General features: G+C 39.3%; 1 protein-coding gene across 4 annotated transcripts in view; it reads right to left on the bottom strand.

The window, feature by feature from the left end:
- FLACC1 (flagellum associated containing coiled-coil domains 1) overlaps positions 1 to 19625 on the bottom strand; it is a 40676-nt gene that overhangs the window by 7704 nt on the left and 13347 nt on the right. For 2 of the 4 annotated variants that reach the window (XM_058187275.1, XM_058187265.1), the window contains 9 exons: positions 16130 to 16269; positions 14701 to 14721; positions 12082 to 12175; positions 10971 to 11032; positions 7065 to 7162; positions 4878 to 4930; positions 2642 to 2741; positions 1417 to 1520; positions 125 to 187 (listed from right to left, as the gene is read on the bottom strand). In XM_058187275.1, coding sequence (XP_058043258.1) covers positions 125 to 187; positions 1417 to 1520; positions 2642 to 2741; positions 4878 to 4930; positions 7065 to 7162; positions 10971 to 11032; positions 12082 to 12175; positions 14701 to 14721; positions 16130 to 16269 — 735 coding nt within the window. Of the gene's footprint in view, positions 1 to 124; positions 188 to 1416; positions 1521 to 2641; positions 2742 to 4877; positions 4931 to 7064; positions 7163 to 10970; positions 11033 to 12081; positions 12176 to 14324; positions 14377 to 14700; positions 14722 to 16129; positions 16270 to 19625 lie in introns of all 4 variants that reach the window. The other 2 variants (XM_058187294.1, XM_058187285.1) reach the window with 2 other exon arrangements.

Here is a 19625-nt window from a genome sequence, read left to right as displayed (position 1 = left end):
ATGTGGAATCTAGGGAGAGTTGCATCTAATATATATAAATAGGAAGTCTACAAGAGACTACATTGCTGCTACTTATTAAATAGATGCCTCAATTGCACGTTTTTAAAAAAATCAATACACATGCCTTGATTTTGGCATTTAACGCATCTATATTTTCCAAGGCAGTTTGTTTCTGCTTCTGAAATTCCTGGAAAACAAAAACAAAAAATAGGGAGTTAACAGAAAAATATACTTAAAAATAAACTTTAAATTCTTAATTTTTTGTAGCTCCCAATGAAGTCTGGGTGTATGTCACCCCTTATGGAGCTCAGTTCACTAACTAGTTATGCACTGGATGAGGCTACCATAACTTTTATTTATTATTTTTATTCATTATTTGTCAAACACGTAAGATAACAAATATAAGTATAAACTTGATTATGAATACAGGATAAGGATACGAATAAATGGGGACAGTAGACAGGGACGGTAGGCATGTTGATACATGATTCTACTGATAATAGGAAAAAAACAGGCTTACTAGTAAGTTTCAGTAAATTTACATCTTACTGAAAACTTCCATTCAGATTGAAACTCAGAGCCTTAAGTTGCTTCCCAATTGGGCTCATTAATGCCATAGTGTTAAATTTTCTCCATTACTGAAAGGAGAATGAAAAAATCAGTTTGAAATGACCCAATGAGGTACTGCAGTATTGACCTTTCTTACTTGCAAGATACTTGTCCAATCATAAAATCTCATGCAGTAACTGAGCCATTTTACAATATCAGTTCAAAATTCAACACTGTACTGCTTCCTGTTTGGAATTGTTTGCTTCATGAATTTCTTTATTTACCGTAATTTCTATACCTGTCCATCTCAAACAATGACTCTAGGTGGCTTATGATTTCAAAACGATAATTGCAATAAAAACATTCAAAATAAATATACACAGCAGCTGAGATAGTTAACCAGTTAAAAATAAAGCCAGGAAATGAGAGTTTTAACATCTTCAGTGTCCAAGTTCGAAAACACAGCCATGTTTTTCAAGCCTTACAAAAGGCCAAGAGATTTGGAGCCATTCTAATCTCCAAGAAATGGATGGATGGATGGATGGATGGATGGATGGATGGATGGATGGATGGAGTTCTGGTTTATTATTCCTGAAGAAATTCTGTTCCACTTAGGATCAAGCTTTAATGGTTTGTGACTTTTGTTTTTAAATTTTTGTTTTTACTTTTAGTGCTGAACAAAAATGAGAACAGTAAGTCAGGATGTTATAAGAATACAAGTTCATACAGGAACAACACCACACATCATCCAAGCAATGCCTATTTGCAAAATCATATTGGCTGAGATTTGTAAGAAAAAGCTTTTAATTCAAGTTACAATAGCTTTCTGTACAAAAGCAATTTTTGATAAGTAGGAAATGCACTTACTTCTCTCTCTTGTTCAAAAACTCTGCCTAGCAAAAAACTGTTATTCTGAATAATCTTCTTCTGCTCCTCTAATTCCATCTCAAATCTCTTTGTTAAAGATTGCTCTGAGGAAAGGATAAAGGTTTTTTTTAATCTATTATTTAATTGTATTGTGCCTGAGTACTGGAAACCCTCATAACTTTAGCATGGTAATGTGATATAAATAGCCATGTATGCAGCACCCATATCAGACCCTCACTAATACGCCCAAAAACACCCAAACATATGCTGCTTCTATTGTATGATAAGACTCCAACCGTAAATACAACGTGGCAAAATTCTGTGTGCAGAATTTTGTATATAACCTCAGGAAGATGCCTGCAATTTGTTAGCAAAATACTTTCTCTTGTAGTTTTGTGTTTATTCCATATTGATAATGTGTTTGCTTCCTTCTGCCCTTGACAACTGATTTTATACCTATTTGTTTTATGTATTTATATTTACTTGAATTGTGTGGTATTTATTTATTTTTAGGACGATTTTTGTAAAAATATAATATGTAACCATATTTTATGTTTATTCTTAAATATGGATAGTCTAGGATGATGCTATGTGCCTGTTTCCTCCCACATCGTTCAATTTTGTCCACCATTTTACATGTTGTGATTCCTCTTCCCCCATCCCTTCACACTATTCCCAACCCCAAAGTTGGTGAATCTGTTTTCTTAAACCAGAGTGCTCTAAGTCTTTATGCTTGGTCTCAGGATACTCTTACTAGTTTTATAATTAGTATTATATTTTATAATATTAATTATATTAATTATATAATTATCATTACTAATTTTATAGGAGTCATTGTGGTGCAGTGGTTGGAATGCAGAATTTCAGGTTAATTCTGCTGACTGCCAGGAGCTCGATCCTGACCGGCTCCTTCCATGCTTCCGAGGTCAGTAAAATAAGGACTCAGATTGTTGTGGGCAATATGCTGACTCTGAAAGAGAGGGCTGGAAAGCACTGTGAAGCAGTATAAATCTTATCACTATTGCTATTATAACCTGGATTATTTTAGACGAGATTATACTATATATTATTATATATACATGTAAAATAAGACAAAATCTCTGCAGCATTTGGGTGTCCTTGCTTATTTTCCTGAAAACTTGCTATGGGATAATAAAATGCTGAGGAAACAGAAAATAGTGCTTTGATTACAGTAGTATAAGACTAGTACGTTCCTTTTACTTACTTTGTTGCAATAATGCCTTTTCTCGTTCAGTCCTCTCACTTTTTTTCCATTCGGCCTGTCTTCTCAGCCATTTTTCTTCCATTTCATCAGAAATGCTATCCTACCAAAACAAACAAGCAAATAAAACCACAAACCAGCTTGAAACATATAGGCACCAGTTCTGCCTATTAATGCATTAAAATATGTTATTTAAATTAAACAAGATATTGTGGTCCAGTTAAAAACATATTTTAAAAATCAATACGAGTTTATGCCAGGGGTGAAATGCTACCAGTTTGCTCCAGTTCGTATGAACTGGTAGCGATAAAAACTACTGGTTCACCTGAAAAAAAAAGCTACCGGTTCAATGTTTACCTGTGCCACACGGTTTAGCTTTGCTAGAAAGCAGGATTTGTGCGTGCATTTGGACAGGACACACCAAAAGGAGACTTGGGAAGGTAAGTAGAACAGCAAAGGGGGGATCAGCTGTCGTGCACAGTTTAGCTTTACTAGAAAGCAGGAAATCCTACTTTCTAGCAAAGCTAAACAGCGCAGCACAGGTGATCCTCAGATCGTAGCTTTTTTAACTACCAGTTTGACCGAACCGTAGCTTTTTAAATGCGCGGTATATATTTGGTACGCTCTTTACATGCCCACACAGCATGCATTTGGTGTGCATGTACACACAGCATGTGTTTGGTGCACATGCACACACAGCACACACTTGGCATGCAGCGTGCACGTGTGGTCAGCAAACCGGTAGCCAACCAGTTCAGTTTTCACTCCTGATTTATGCTCATTCAGTTGTGTGGGTTAACTATAACCTCATCAGCACACAAGAGAATTAAAAGTTGACATTTTTTCCTATGTGAGACATTGCGGCTTTTTAAACCATGAACTCCATGGGATATTGAGAAGTCACAAGAGCTTTTCACCAAAGGCACATATTTTCCAGGTTGGCCGGGAAGAATTATAAACCATAGGTACAAGCATTCATTTAGTGACCGTCCAAAGTTACAATGGTTCTGGAAAAAGTGACTTATGACCATTTATCACAATTACGACCATTGTAGCATCCCCATAGTGATGTCATCAGAATTTGATGCTTGGCAGCTAGTTCATATTTATGATGGTTGTGTCTCAACGTCACGTGATCACCTTTTGCAACCTTCTGACAAGCAAAGTCAATGGGGAAGCCAAATTCACTTTACAATTGTGTTACTAACTTTAATAACTGCAGTGATTCACTTAACAACAGTGCCAAGAAAAGTCATAAAAGAACAACTCTATCACTTAGCAACAGAAATGTTGAGCTTAATTGTGGTTGTAAGTCAAGGAATACCCATACTGCCTTCTGCAAAATATGAAGCTTGCACATTTGCATACTAAAATAGTAAGATTTTTAAAAAGCCAAAATTTAAAAATATACTTGTAGATAAAGATTTTAAAAAAGGAAGAAATTATTTTTAAAATAAAAATAATAAGTTCTAAGAAAAGAGTTTAATTTTTGCATTCAAATAAGTTTTGAGAATAAAAATTGCTCTGCATAATAAAAAGTTTTTGACCAGAGCCAACCACCCAAGCCCTGTAGAGATAGGTAGGCTAATAGGTAGTACATAGCTAAATAAAGGAGGAGGGTAGAGAGAGGTTGGCCCCTGAGCACTGTCTCCCCATTGCAGCAATTCATTCACATCAAGTGCAGTCAGTTGAACAGCCTTGCTCTCCCACATTGCAAAAGGTAGGCCCCAAACCATTCACTAATTGCTTTCACAAAGATATCAATTTGTTTTCCATTAGAGTTTTTCAAAAGGACAGCTCTCACAAGTAATTCCTGTCCTTGATGTTTATGGGATATTCATTAGGAATCGAGGATAATATTTTACAGTATGGATAGCCTCTATATTTTCTTCCACTTGAGATTCCATCAGGAAAAAGACTAAATAAAATGGAGAAGAAGCTGCACATCCAGTAAGGAATCAGATAAGATAATTTTGGTGGATGCAAAAAATGCTTAAGTGTATTTCAAAGTATATCAGACTCCATCCTGTACTTTGCAGCATGCAGTTTGTGGATGCTTTACAAGGGTAGCCCCATATGGACTGCCTTGCAGTGGTCACACGTTGTGGGAAAGCCACAGCCAACTGAAGGCTCATATGAAAAGGTGTTTCTGTTGTAAATCCAAGTAATAAATATGGTTCCTAAATCCACGAGTTTGACAAATGTACATCAATTCTTGGATGGCAATTTAAATCTTTACCTGGTACATACGAAATGCATTCTTCAGGTATTTGTATTCCTTCTGCATAGTAGCTGAGGGTGGAAAAAAGGGAAGAAGTAATGTATTCCATGCATCCAAGTCATAGCACTATAAACTACTGACTCAAACTTTTTTCATGTTTTTGGATTTGATTTGTCTTAATTTTAGTGATAAGTTTTTCTAAGAAATTAACTACAGAATTATCATCGGTATTTTTTCCCCATGGCCCACTTCTCAACATAAATAGAAGAGAATTAATGAAGCCGGGAGTGCTTCAAGAGAATCTTTTAATTGTCCCAGTCACTGGTGATGTTTTTGCTAGGAGAGTATTTCCTAATTGTTGCTAGGAGCTGCCTATTCCAAAATATTAGGAAGTAACTGACAGGGAAATATTCCCCCCCCCCCCGCATTCTAGTTAGGAAGAAGAAGGTTGGGTTCAGACTGAGAAACATATGGAGAATGGAGTTAGAGATTTGTAACGTCTTAAGCAGCTGTGATTATTTTCCTAGAGAAGCCAGTAAAGTCAGCTCAGCCCATCTCCAAGCATCCTCTTTCCAACCTCCCAGCATCTCAAAGCTACACCAATTAGCTTCAGCAACAAAATAACTCAAGTTTGGCAGTGCAATTTTGAGTCAGGTTCCGGAGCTTAGGAAAGGGAAAGACAGAAACCAGTCTTTTGTTTCCCATATGCCCTACTTTCCCTCACCCATTAACCCCACTTCTTCCAATGGTAAAATTCAGGTTCTTTTGAACTTGAGAGAAAGTTCCCACCTAAGATCTCCAACTTCCTTTCCCATCCTTAAAAAAAATTCCTCAAACACATCTATTCTTTTGAGTCCATGGCATTTAAGTCTCTCCTGCTAGCTGTAAACACTGTTTTTCTCAAGCTGGTGAGATTAAGGTTTCCTTTTGAAGGCAATTTTCCTAATTCTCAGCAAGGCTTGTTCAAATCTCCACATTTCTAACTTGAACTAAATTTGGCTTCTGGCTTTTACAGTCATTGGGGCATTTCCCACCCTGAGGGAAGTTCTTCTAAAGTACAGCTAGATGTTCTACCTGACCAAAGAAATCAATGCTGCAATCAAAGCTATCCAAGTAAACTGCTAAGTTACAACACCAAGTTCTTTTACTATTTGGAGTTTGCCCACATGGTCCTAGGTAAGTGCACCTTTGACCTCAACAGAGAAAAAATTGAAAATAAAGTTATACTGATATAGAGCATCCTGTGGAGGGAAAATAATTTTGCTTCTCAAAATCTTAACAGTTTCTTCCTGAAACGTCCAGCAATGACACAGGGCATCCTTGCAAAACAAAGATGAGATGGCTAGGTGATTTTAAAAAAAATATTTTTTAAAAAAATAGCATTTGAATATTGGAAATCCCTCAGTGAAATCAGGTGAAATATTTTAAGCTTGTTTTTCTTCAGTTCTTTTCTAGTTAAGGCTTCCACCAACTGGCTAGTCAAGGTTTCTTATTGTTGATAGGTTTCTGTTTTATTTTTACTATTTTAAGATTGTTGACTTTCCTGTGATTTCTTAATTTATATATTTCCTTCCTTTATAGAAGCTCGATTTACACATATGGGTTTTGCAGTAACAACAAGCATGAACAGATAACAAATATCATGCCTGTAACTGGTAGCATAGAAAATTCAGCCTATAACTAATTAAGATATTAAAATAAGTTGCTTGTTGATTTTTTTCAATTCCCCACACACACATACACATACCAATCAAATAGTTTATAAATTGCACTGGGTTTGTAAAATACAAAATAGTTTACAAATTGCTCTGGATTTGTAAAAAGAGAGAATTTTGTTCCTTATATAGTTCTAAATGCAATAGCAACAGCTGATCGAAATACCATTGTGTGTGTGTGTGTGTGTGTTTAAGTCAGCATTGATTCCTGGCAAGGTCCCTAGCAAGATTTTAGAAGTGATTTACCATTGCATTCTTCCTAGGGATGAGAGAGATCACCCAGCTAACATTGTGCCTAAAGCAGGACTACAATTCACAGTCCCCCAGTTTCTAGCCTTGTGTCTTAACCCACTATAACAAACTGGTGTATTAATCATCCCACTGTCCCTGGCTACTTATCTATTTCTAATTTCCTTTGTGAAACAACTCTGTGTGCTGAAGTTCCAGTACACACGTAGGCATGAGACAAATATATAGCCCTGCATCATACCCAATTTTTCTTGCGCAGTTGCCCTCTCATTCCGCAACTCTTTCTTATACTGCTCTTCCAGGTTATTCACTTGTATTATGTGATATCCTTGAATCTCCCTGCCAAGACAACATAACAGCAAAGTAAGGTAAAAGAGGCGTCTCTGCACTTGTGGTCTGTTAAGTCCTCTAGTTAGTATATCTTCATAATATTTCTCCACTGTAAAAACATATGGACTACAAATCTTGATCAAGGCAAATCAATAGATGCAATCTACATAGACTTCTGCAAAGCTTTTGACTCAGTAGTACACGATAAACTTCTCCTAAAACTAACATCGTATGGCATCTCAGGACCCCTTCACAAATGGATATCTGCTTTTCTGTCTAACAGACAACAAGTGGTCAAAATTGGCAATGCTCTATCAAATCCTGTTCCTGTCAAGAGTGGCGTTCCTCAAGGCAGCGTCCTTGGACCAACACTCTTTATACTATACATTAATGATCTTTGTGACCACATCTCAAGTAATTGTGTTCTCTTTGCTGACGATGTCAAACTATTTAATACCACAGACAACACTTCTATCATTCAAAACGACCTTGATCATCTAACCGCTTGGTCTAAAAATTGGCAGCTCCAAATTTCATCCAGCAAATGCTCAGTCTTACATATAGGAAAAAAGAACCCAAATGCTAAGTACATACTAGATGGACATTACCTTACTGACGACCCCCATCCCGTTAAAGACCTTGGAGTTTTCATGTCAAATGATCTAAGTGCCAAAGCCCACTGCAACTACATAGCAAAAAAAGCTCTAAGAGTTGTAAACCTAATCTTGCGTAGCTTCTTTTCCAAAAACACCACACTACTAACCAGAGCATATAAAACATTTGCTAGACCAATTCTAGAATACAGCTCGCCTGTTTGGAACCCTCACCACATCTCTGACATCAATACAATCAAACGTGTCCAGAAATATTTTACAAGAAGAGTTCTCCATTCCTCTGAAAACAATAAAATACCTTATCCCACCAGACTTGAAATCCTAGGCTTAGAAAGCTTGGAACTCCGTCGCCTTCGACAAGACCTAAGTTTAACTCACAGAATCATCTATTGTAATGTTCTTCCTGTTAAAGACTACTTCAGCTTTAATTGCAATAATACTAGAGGAACTAATAGATTTAAACTTAATGTCAACCGCTTTAATCTAGATTGCAGAAAATATGACTTCTGTAACAGAATCATCAGTGCTTGGAACACTTTACCTGACTCTGTGGTCTCTTCCCATAATCCTAAAAGCTTTAACCAAAAACTTTCTACTATTGACCTCACCCCATTCCTAAGAGGACCATAAGGGGCGTGCATAAGCGCACAAACGTGCCTACCGTTCCTGTCCTATTGTTTTTCTTTTCTTCTTCCTATATATATATATATGCTTATACCTCCTAATATTTACTCATATATGTGTTTATATACTATATAATCTTTTTGTATGATACCTACATATATTGTTGTGACAAAATAAATAAATAAATAAATAAAAATAAACTTGAAGAGATACACACAGAATGGTAATGTTGCCTTGGTGAGAAGCTCTTCTCTTGTACAAATCACAGTACCTTATTTTTGCCAATTTACTGTACAATCTTTAATCATATCTTTAATCATATCCAATCTGGTTATAAAATATCCTTTACATTTCAGGAAGAGCTCTTTATGAGGAACTCAGAAGAACTCAAATACTCTATGGGGGAAGGGAAATCTACAAAAATCTGTGCATTATCTAGAGAGGTGATAGCAAAGCAGTACTAAAAATACAGAAGAAACACACACAATCATGTCTTAGGCTGAAGAGATAAAGTAAGGAAGATTAGCCTTTCATGTATCATTCTCTGTGGTATTCGCAAAAGGATCTAAACATGAGATCAACTCAGTGCAGATAGTCCTTGACTTACAACCTTTCAGCCCAACTAACAGATAACTAGAGCTGGTAGAGAACTCCACAAGGAAACAGAAAAGCCCATAGCATCTGTCAGCTGTTGACCAGGCTTCTTTTGAATGCAATCACACAAGGCACCAGGACCAAATATTTACTCTTCGGTCCATCTATCAGAATCCATCTCTTCTCAAAGCCAGCCCCATCTGATGTTTGATGGGATGTGAAGGAAGGAAACCAAAAAAGTCAGCAATTCCTTTCCTTAATAGCCTTTGCACTAAGGGCATAGTTTAAAGAAAAATCTCCATAAGCAAACCCTTAAAATTACTGGCTCGCTTTAATTTGGGAAAATTGATAACTCCATTCTATTCTGAAAAGCTCTGAACTGCTTGTAACTTGTATAGGAGCTAAATCTAGGATTTTAGAATAAGTTTTCTTACTACAGTGGTACCTCAGTGCTCAACATTGATTGGTACCAGGAGCCACGATGAGTACAAAAAGTAATGAGTACCAAACAATTTTTCCCATAAAGAATAATGTAGTGAATCACAAGGCAGCTGACATCGACAAGTCCTTGCTTGTGCATTAAGTACCAAACAAATGATGAGTTTCGGGACAAAATGTTCATGTCAAAAGTGTTGAGTACCAAATTTGAGGAGTTTCAAAGCAGTTGAGTACCAAGGTACATTCAAAACCAATGTTCAATTATATTTATATATTATTTTTATTGCATGTTTGTAATGGAAAACAATTATTGTGATTGTTTTTATTATTCCTATTATGCTACATGATGATGATGATGATGTTTTTATTCACAGATTTTATTTCTGAGTGAAAGCATGCCATGCCCACACCAATTGCTACTATAGCTATTAAGGAATAATCCTAATTGCAATGTAGACAAGTAAGTGGGAAACTGGAACTAATGAGAAACAAAATGACTTTTTAAGGGCCCAAAGCTGCATCTGGTGTGTAGGTAAAGTAGTAGGCACTGATGGAAAGGGAAAGCTGATAAGTATTTGGGTTCCAGTAGTAAGGTTGGGAAAATTAACTCTACTCCCTTGTGCTTATACTTGCTTAAGAAGAAAGTTTATCATGGCATCAATAGGGAGCTTCTCCACAGAGTGAGTAATAGAAGAAGGATTTTCCACAGGACTACATTCTGGGAGGGAATTGTTCCAGCGGTGGGTTTCAATTTTTTTTTTACTACCAGTTCTGTGGGTGTGGCTTGGTGGGCGTGGCATTGCTTGGTAGGCATGGCAGGGGAAGGATACTGTAAAATCTCCATTCCCTACCCAATCCAGGGGAAGGTTACTGCAAAATCCCCATTTCCTCCCAATCAGCTGGGACCCGAGAGGCAGAGAATAGATGGGGGTGGGGCCAGTCAGAATTTTTACTACTGGTTCTCCGAACTTCTCAAAATTTCCGCTACCGGTTCTCCAAAACTGGTCAGAACCTGCTGAAACCCACCTCTGAATTGTTCAGTACTGCAGATAGAGTAGCAGTTCTATTTAACTTATGCTGAATGTGGCTCTAAACATTCAGATATACTTGTAAGAAAATTTCTCCAAACTTGTATGGACATAACTTCTGAACAACTTTGAGGGTTTTTTGTTGGCCATTTCGAGTCACACAAAAATTAACTTTAAAAAATGAAAAGCATAGTATGCAAAAATGCAATATTTTAACAATTAAGAATTTATTTTGTATACTCTATTTGTGCTATACATTAAAAAAGATTTTTATGTGACTGAAAATGACCAATGACACAGATTCAAATAAGATTAATCAGTAATCAAGATATTTTGTTCATTATTACTTCTGAGCTGGCCTCCACAGAACAATGCTAAAAAGTCACATGCTATCTGCTTCCTTTCTAAAGTTGGAGGGGAATGGAAGCTTATTCTTTAATATGTTGTTACACCTCCTTTGCTCCTTTAACTATGGAAAAAGAAAAGTTACTTTAAGCTTCCAAACAAGGACAGCCAGACCTCATTTTATTATCATGCTCCTCTTGCATCTCATTGCATTTTTCTTCCATATCTTTCTCCATCTAGAAAAAAGAATTACATTTAATAAGTATTTTCCTAATGGATTTTTTTTAAGCAGTGTAACTGTATATATAGATAGCCAGAGCAGTATTTAAAGACACAAGGCTAGACTTCAGGAGACTGAATTCTAGTCCTGCTTTAATCACAAAGCCAGCTGGTCAGTCTCCCTCAGCCCTCGGAAGAAGGCAATATATAGCAAACTACTTTGCCAAGGAAATTGCAGGAACATGGCTGGAATCAAGACTAACTCAAAGGTGCTTAGTTCAACAGTGCATAAAGTTTTGTCTGCAGACAAGAGACTAAATACATTCAATTTCATCCCATCTCCACACTAATACAGCTCGCCTGTCTGGAACCCACACCTCATTTCGGACATTAATACAATTGAGCGTGTCCAGAAATATTTTACAAGAAGAGTTCTCCACTCCTCTGATCACAACAAAATACCTTATGCCACCAGACTTTAAATCCTGGGTTTAGAAAATTTAGAACTCCGCCGCCTTCGGCATGACCTGAGTATAACTCATAAAATCATCTGCTACAATATCCTTCCTGTCAAAGACTACTTCAGCTTCAATCGCAACAATACACGAGCCCACAATAGATTTAAGCTTAATGTGAACTGCTCCAATCTTGATTGCAGAAAATATCACTTCAGTAACAGAGTTGTTAATGCCTGGAATGCATTACCTGACTCTGTGGTCTCTTCCCAAAATCCCCAAAGCTTTAACCAAAGACTATCTACTATTGACCTCACCCCATTCCTAAGAGGTCTGTAAGGGGCATGATGAGCACCAGCATGCCTACCGTTCCTGTCCTAATGTTCCCTTTGATTGTATCCAATTCGTATGGTTATTTCATGCTTATACTTATATATACTGTTGTATTTGACAAATAAATAAATAAAATAAATAATTATTCCCATTAATACCTTTGTTTTAAAAATGTCTTTTAAATTCAGTTCACCTAACTTGATAGTAATTGGTTTCTGGAACAGGACCAAATAATTTCCTCCAACCGCTACTCTCTCTCCATGACCAATAAGATTCACCTGTTTATGTGTCACTTGATGATCTCGGCGCAATTGCTCTATAATAGCTGTCAGCTCAGAAATCTGTTCCACTAAATCAGCAACAACATCTTCCCTACAAAATATAGTGTACAAATTGTTCCAGAGAAATAATAATTATTACTTTGAAATGTAAAATTATTTGAATTTAAATGGATATAACAGAATTATTGCAATGTGCTCTACTAGGAGCTGCCCTTGAAGACCATTCAGAATGTACAGTAGAAAATGCAGAAATACCAAGAGTAATGTGTGCCTTTGGGTACACCCATACGTTACCACTGCTATTTGAGCTGCATCGGTTGCTAATCCGAGTGCAATTCAAGATGCTGGTTAGTTAAATTCTTATCTGAATTTACTAATAAGTAATAATACATTTTAAAGAGATCATTCTAACAATCTGATACAGTCAAAATGAAATGGAATAGGACAGTTTCACAGTTCAATATAAACTTTTAAAACAAAAACAAAGATCATAACAATGGTAATGAATCAGGAGTGGGTTCCAAATTTTTTTACTACGGTTCTGTGGGCGTGGCTTATTTGGTGGGTATGGCTTGGTGGTCATGTGACTGAGTGGGCGTGGCCAACTTGAAGTCACTCAGGGCAAGGTAAGGCGGCACCTTGCTGTGAGTGACATCAAGTTGGGCACGCCCACTCAGTCACATGACCAATGCTGCAGAGACAGGGCGATTTCTCCCAGGGGACAGCCAGAGCTTTGCCACCTCCTCTTTTCCTCAGAGGAGCTGCCTCCAAGTCCTTGCGAAGGGACACACATACACAACACAACACAACTGACTCACACACAATGTAAAAGCAGCTGCACTTCACCCAGAATGGCCCCTGCAACAAGCAGGAACCTCACACAGCCACAAAAAGCTCAAAAATCAACTTTCACATTTTACACACAAACAACACAACACAACTGACTCACACACACACACACACACACACACACACACACAAAATGCCATGTGAGATTATGTGTGTTTGTGTAGTTAGAGTGAAACACTACAGAAACACACCAAATCTCAGAAAGCTGCACAAATATTTTATTATTTTATTTTATTCATATTTTTTAGATCAGGGGTCTCTAACCTTAGTAACTTTCAGGTTTGTGGACTTCAACTCCCAGAGTTCCTCAGCCAGCAAAGGCACTGAGGACATGGATTGCAGGCAGGCAGGCAGGCAGATTCAATTTCAGCTGATGCAACGGATTGTAGAAGCCGAAGGAAAGCGAGCCCAAAAGGAGCTTACTTAATTATGTAAGTGGGGAGGGGGGATTGGGTGGGCCAGAGGAAAAAAAGATTTTAAAAGGCTCCTCTGAGGATCCCAGCTGAAGTTGCCTAATAGCAGCCCAGAACCTCTTAAAACTGAGCTGGGATCGCCAGAGGAGCCTTTTAAAACCTTTTGTTTTAACAATCTCTTCGGCCGAAGAAGTTGTTAAAAAAAAAACTTTTAAAGGGTTCTGATGATCCCTGCTCAGCTGCGTGATCATCAGAGGGTTTTTTTTTACTTTTAAAAGCCTTTTTTTGGCTGAAGAAAATATGCTTTTAAAAGTAAAAAAACCAAACCTCTGATGATCGGGGAACCCGTTCGGGGGTGTGGCCAGCCAGCCATTACTACTGGTTCTCCGAACGCCAGCAGATTTTTACTACCGGCTCTCCAGAAGCAGAGCGAACCGGGAGCAACCCACCACTGTAATGCATGTCTCTGACAATAGGTATATCCAGGTAGGGAGTCTGATGTCCTCCCCACATTCCATAATAATGGCTACTGGCCATGTCAGCTAGATTGCTGTCCAGGAACCTGGAGAATATCAGATTGCCCATCAAAGTGCCATGCTAAATCTGAAACAAACAGAATGAAAGTGGCTAGTAGTCCAGTTCAGACATTTTATGTTAATATGTTTTCCTTTTAAAAAATTCTCTTTTGAAGTCAACAGCAACTCAACCATGGAATCTGAAATGTTTCCCAATTTTACTATCATTTACGATTGTCTTTTCAGTTCAGGAGGCTGTTTTGAATACCCCTGAAAATGAGACTTTTAAACATAAATGTTTGTAACTACAAAAGAATTTCCTGCAGGAAGAATTTCAACTAATTCAGCAGGCAAGCAATCTCATGCCCTCCGGTTTATTTGGCCTACGACTCATAAATCCTGTATAGGGTTGCCACATCACAGGGAAACAGTGCTGTAATATAATTTATATGGCCTTCCTTACCTTTTTCTGTAAAAGGCAGCAGGCAGCAGGCTCATCAAACTGCCCATAGTCACTCCAGAGCAGACAAGTATATATGAGAAAAGTTAAATAAGTACATCATTTCTTAACTCAGCAACACCCCAGATTTTTATTTATTTTTATTTTTTATTTTTGCAGAACAAGAATTTGTTTTTTCCAGGGCAACAGATTTGGTACACTGTTCCTCAAAATATATTGTAAACTCAAGATTAAAATAGACCTTAAAGAAATGAGATTAACTCAGATTAACAAAATACAGGATTATAGAGGGGCAAACAGGACAGAGGACATATTTAGGCACTATACTGATTGCAATCCAAGAAAACCATAAGGAGCAAAAGAGTGTATCAGTGCTTACGTTTCAAGCTTAGGTGGAGTGCTGCAAGAGATGACAAAGGAAAGGGAGAGAGAGAGAAACAGTATAAATCTCCATTGCATCCTATTAAATACATTCATTTTATAAAGTCATTATATTCAAGATCTAATCTATAATCATGTGTGTATATAGAAACTATGGGCTGAATTTTGTGGGATTACAATATTTTGCAAATTCTGAAGTCTGCAGGCATAATATAATTACTGCAATTATAAGAATCATGTCTCAATACAGGAATTTGGGGATGTTATTAGAGCTTTCAGATTGAGACGTTGATCTGTAAAGGAGCATAAAACAAGCTGAATGTGTTGATCAAATGATTGAGACAAATAAATTGTCTCAATGACCACTATTATGTAATGTCTATTTTATTTAAATCTCTAGACAATCCCATTATAGTGGAAAATCATAACAGAAAATCATTCAGTTGAATCACACATTGAATCAAAATCTCATCTTAAAATATGAGCTGCAAATGTATTCAGGCTAAACGTGAGAGTCAAAAATGACATGGGGATTTAATGAAAGGCTTCCCTGAAGGTTTTCTTCAGGAACATACATTTTCTTAACAATAAGATGTAAGAAATATCCCAAAAAGATGTAAAAACAGTTTAAAGGTTTTGTAAACTAGGAAATGCTTGTCTCCTTTTTTTGGGGAGTGGGGGGCAGGGAAAGGGAAAAGAAAGTTATGTAATTGGTGTCTAGTCATAGCCACAATTAAATTCTAAATTTCTTCATAGATTTCTAAAGGCAGCTCTCATTTTCATTGTAGGACAAAAAAAGCCATCTATTTTGAACTTCATTCGTTTGAATTTATCTTAACAAGACCTAAGCTGTAAACCACCATGATGCCAAAATGGTGAGACATTGGGACTGATGCAGACATGCACATGCCATTATGACCCACTTTTACAAAGATCTCTGATACAGATTTGTAAATTGAGTGATAGTATACATAATCAGGTACTTATTTATTCCCTTGCCTCCCCTGCATATACCCTTGAATTTAAGATGTCCTTCTTCAGTCTAACAACCTTTCCAGATGTGCAAGAGTTCATCATGATTCCCAGCCAATATGATCTTTGTTTATAGTCTATGGAGATTAGGGGGGGGCGTGAAATTTAACACATTAGGAAGGCAGTCTGTGAATGGCTGCTCTATTTGACCTTTGCCCTCTTCATCCATTAAAATGGTTTTCTGGGAATGTCTGGATAGTGAAACCATCTGCAAAGAAACCCACCTTTGATTTCTCTGTCAAAATTTATTGGGAATCTGTATAAAGAAGTGGAAACTTAGCTGATTGTATTGTTCCCACATACATGAATTATCAAAACACTGATAACATATCACAAAGCAATAAGTTAGGAATTATGCTATGTAAATACATCATTTGGACACTATGTAAGATTACCCAGGCACAGTAGTTTTGATGGCTTCTTCTGTAGGCTTTTGTTTCTCAAAGAATTCTTCACCCAATGTGACATCAATATGTTCCTTACTGTGAGACAAGGTAAAACCAGGCGTGATCTCTTCTTCAAACACTTTGGATATCTGAAAAAAAAAGTAACCATAGAAGAATAGTTTCAAAATCCAAACCAGTGATATGCTTCTTACAATTTTATTTATTTATTTATTTATTTTTATTTATTTATTTATTTTTCGTATTTTTATACCACCCTATCTCCCTAGGGACTCAGGGTGATTCACAGCCAAATAAAAATATACATATAAATACAAAATAAAACATCAGTTAAAAAACTTATTAGAAATGGCCGAATAATTAAAAATAACAATATACATAATAAAACCCATTTAAAACCAATTTAAATTTTAAAATCTAATCCAGTCCTGCGCAGATAAATAGATGTGTTTTAAGCTCGCGGCGGAAGGTTCGGAGGTCAGGAAGCTGACGAAGTCCTGGGGGAAGTTCGTTCCAGAGGGTGGAAGCCCCCACAGAGAAGGCCCTTCCCCTGGGCGTCGCCAGCCGGCACTGCCTAGCCGACGGCACCCTGAGGAGTCCCTCTCTGTGAGAGCGCACGGGTCGGTGAGAGGTATTCGGTAGCAGCAGGCGGTCCCGTAAATAACCCGGCCCTATGCCATGGAGCGCTTTGAAGATAGTTACCAAAACCTTGAAGCGCACCCGGAAGGCCACAGGTAGCCAGTGCAGTCTGCGCAGGAGGGGTGTCACATGGGAGCCACGAGGGGCTCCCTCTATCACCTGCGCAGCCGCATTCTGAACTAACTGGAGGCTCCGGGTGCTCCTCAAGGGGAGCCCCATGTAGAGAGCATTGCAGTAGTCCAGACGGGACGTCACGAGAGCGTGAGTGACCGTGCATAGGGCATCCCGGTCTAGAAAGGGGCGCAACTGGCGAACCAGGCGAACCTGGTAGAAAGCTCTCCTGGAGACGGCCGTCAAATGGTCTTCAAAAGACAGCCGTTCATCCAGGAGGACGCCCAAGTTGCGCACCCTCTCCATCGGGGCCAATGACTCACCCCCAACAGTCAGCCGCGGTCGCAGCTGACTGTACCGGGATGCCGGCATCCACAGCCACTCTGTCTTGGAGGGATTGAGCTTGAGCCTGTTTCTCCCCATCCAGACCCGTACGGCCTCCAGACACCGGGACAGCACTTCGATAGCTTCGTTGGGGTGGCCCGGTGTGGAAAAGTACAGCTGAGTATCATCAGCGTACAGCTGGTACCTCACACCGAAGCCACTGATGATCTCACCCAGCGGCTTCATATAGATGTTGAACAGGAGGGGCGAGAGAATCGACCCCTGAGGCACCCCACAAGTGAGGCGCCTCGGGGCCGACCTCTGCCCTCCTGTCAACACCGTCTGCGACCGATCGGAGAGATAGGAGGAGAACCACTGATAAACGGTGCCTCCCACCCCCAATCCCTCCAACTGGTGCAGCAAGATACCATGGTCGATGGTATCGAAAGCCGCTGAGAGGTCTAATAGGACCAAGGCAGAGGAACAACCCCTATCCCTGGCCCTCCAGAGATCATCAACCAACGCGACCAAAGCCGTCTCAGTGCTGTATCCGGGCCGGAAGCCGGACTGGAACGGGTCCAGATAGACAGTTTCATCCAGGTGCCGGGGAAATTGACATGCCACCACACTCTCTACAACCTTCGCCGCGAAGCGAAGGTTGGAGACCGGACGATAATTACCTAAGACAGCTGGGTCCAGGGAAGGCTTCTTGAGGAGGGGCCTCACCACCGCCTCTTTCAAGGCGGCCGGAAAGACCCCCTCCAACAAAGAAGCGTTCGTAATCTCCTGGAGCCAGCCTCGTGTCACCTCCTGAGTGGCCAGTACCAACCAGGAGGGGCACGGGTCCAGTAAACACGTGGTGGTGTTCAACCTACCCAGCAACCTGTCCATGTCCTCGGGAGCCACAGGGTCAAACTCATCCCAAACAATCTCAACAAGACCGCTCTCCGGCGTCCCACCTGGATCCACCCAATTTTGGTCCAGACCGTCCCGAAGCTGAACGATTTTATCGTATAGATAACCGTTAAACTCCTCAGCGCGTCCCTGCAACGGGTCATCCCGCTCCCCCTGGTGAAGGAGGGAATGAGTCACCCGAAACAGGGCGGCCGGGCGGTTATCTGCCGACGCAATGAGGGAGGAGACGTAATTAAATTTTGATCTGGCTCTTTAGCCTTAGGTCCATGATGGCGAACCTATGGCATGTGTGCCACAGGTGGCACGTGTAGCCATATCAGTGGGCATGCGAGCTCAGCTCTGGCACACATGCGTGCGCTGGCCAGCTGATTTTCGGGCCTTCTGGGCCCACTAGAAGTAGGGAAACAGGCTGTTTTCTGCTTCCGGAGGGCCTGAGGGGGTGGGGATGGCTCATTTTTCTCTCTCACCTGGCTCCAGAGCCTCTCTATGAATCTGGGGAGGACAAAAACAGCCTTTCCCACCCCTCCAGGCCCTCTGGAGGCCAAAAACTGCCTGTTTGCCAACTTCTGGTTGGACAGGAAGTGATGTTTTTTGCTGTCCGCAGCAAAAATAGGGATAATCAATTTGGATAATTGATTACAAGGACTTCTATTACTCTTATCAGTCTCAGAATCCCATTTCCTCCTTCCTCACCAAGGCATCACAAAGCTGTTATTTTTTTCACTCTGTGATGAACAGTAGATCACTGTTTCCACCCAACGCATTGTACACTGGAGGAGAAGCTGAGGATAGAATATTAAACTTGAAACCGAGCTATTTAGAAATGCATGCCCTGTTTCAAGTGAGCCATCTTAAATTGTTCTTTTCCTTGCTGGGTTTGGATTCCATCTCAAGAGGAAACACTGCCTTACACTTCAAAAGTTTATTGGTTGCAATGTTACAATTCTTGTAATATTTGGCTGGTGTCTTTGGGAATTTATTCAAGACAAAATGTGACTTGCATCCTATGTATCTTGCAATTGCCTTCTCTGCTTTAAGAATGGTCCTTGGTAAGATTTACATCTTTTCTTACTAGAAGTATCCTTACGTCATATTTTAACAGCACCAGGAAAGAGTTTCTCAGTAACTATTGCTCAACCCTCAGATTCCTTTTCTCTGAAGATCTAGCCAAGTCCAAACTTTTAGTTCTCTTTTTCTCTGTGTATTTTACTTTAAACTGTTCTTTTTCTCTATTCAATTTCCCTTATAACTGTATCTTTGCAGCAATTCCTAAAGTTGTCCTCCTCACACCCCACTGTTTTTTCTAGGTCTTGTTGTCAGTACATGAGATCCAGTTGGTGCAGGACTAGAAAACAGGAGACTCTGAGTTCTAGTCTTCCCTTAAGCACAGAAGCTAGCTGGTGACTTTTGGCCAATCATTTTCTCTTAGTCCAACCCATCTAAAAATGTTGCTGTTGATAGGAACATAGGAGCAAGGAACCTTAGTCATGCCATTTTG

This window comes from Ahaetulla prasina, chromosome 1 (assembly GCF_028640845.1).
Source record: "Ahaetulla prasina isolate Xishuangbanna chromosome 1, ASM2864084v1, whole genome shotgun sequence".
In the NCBI taxonomy this organism is placed as follows: domain Eukaryota; kingdom Metazoa; phylum Chordata; class Lepidosauria; order Squamata; family Colubridae; genus Ahaetulla; species Ahaetulla prasina.
Note: the sequence above shows the minus strand (reverse complement) of the source record. Positions and strands in the feature narration are given on the sequence as shown.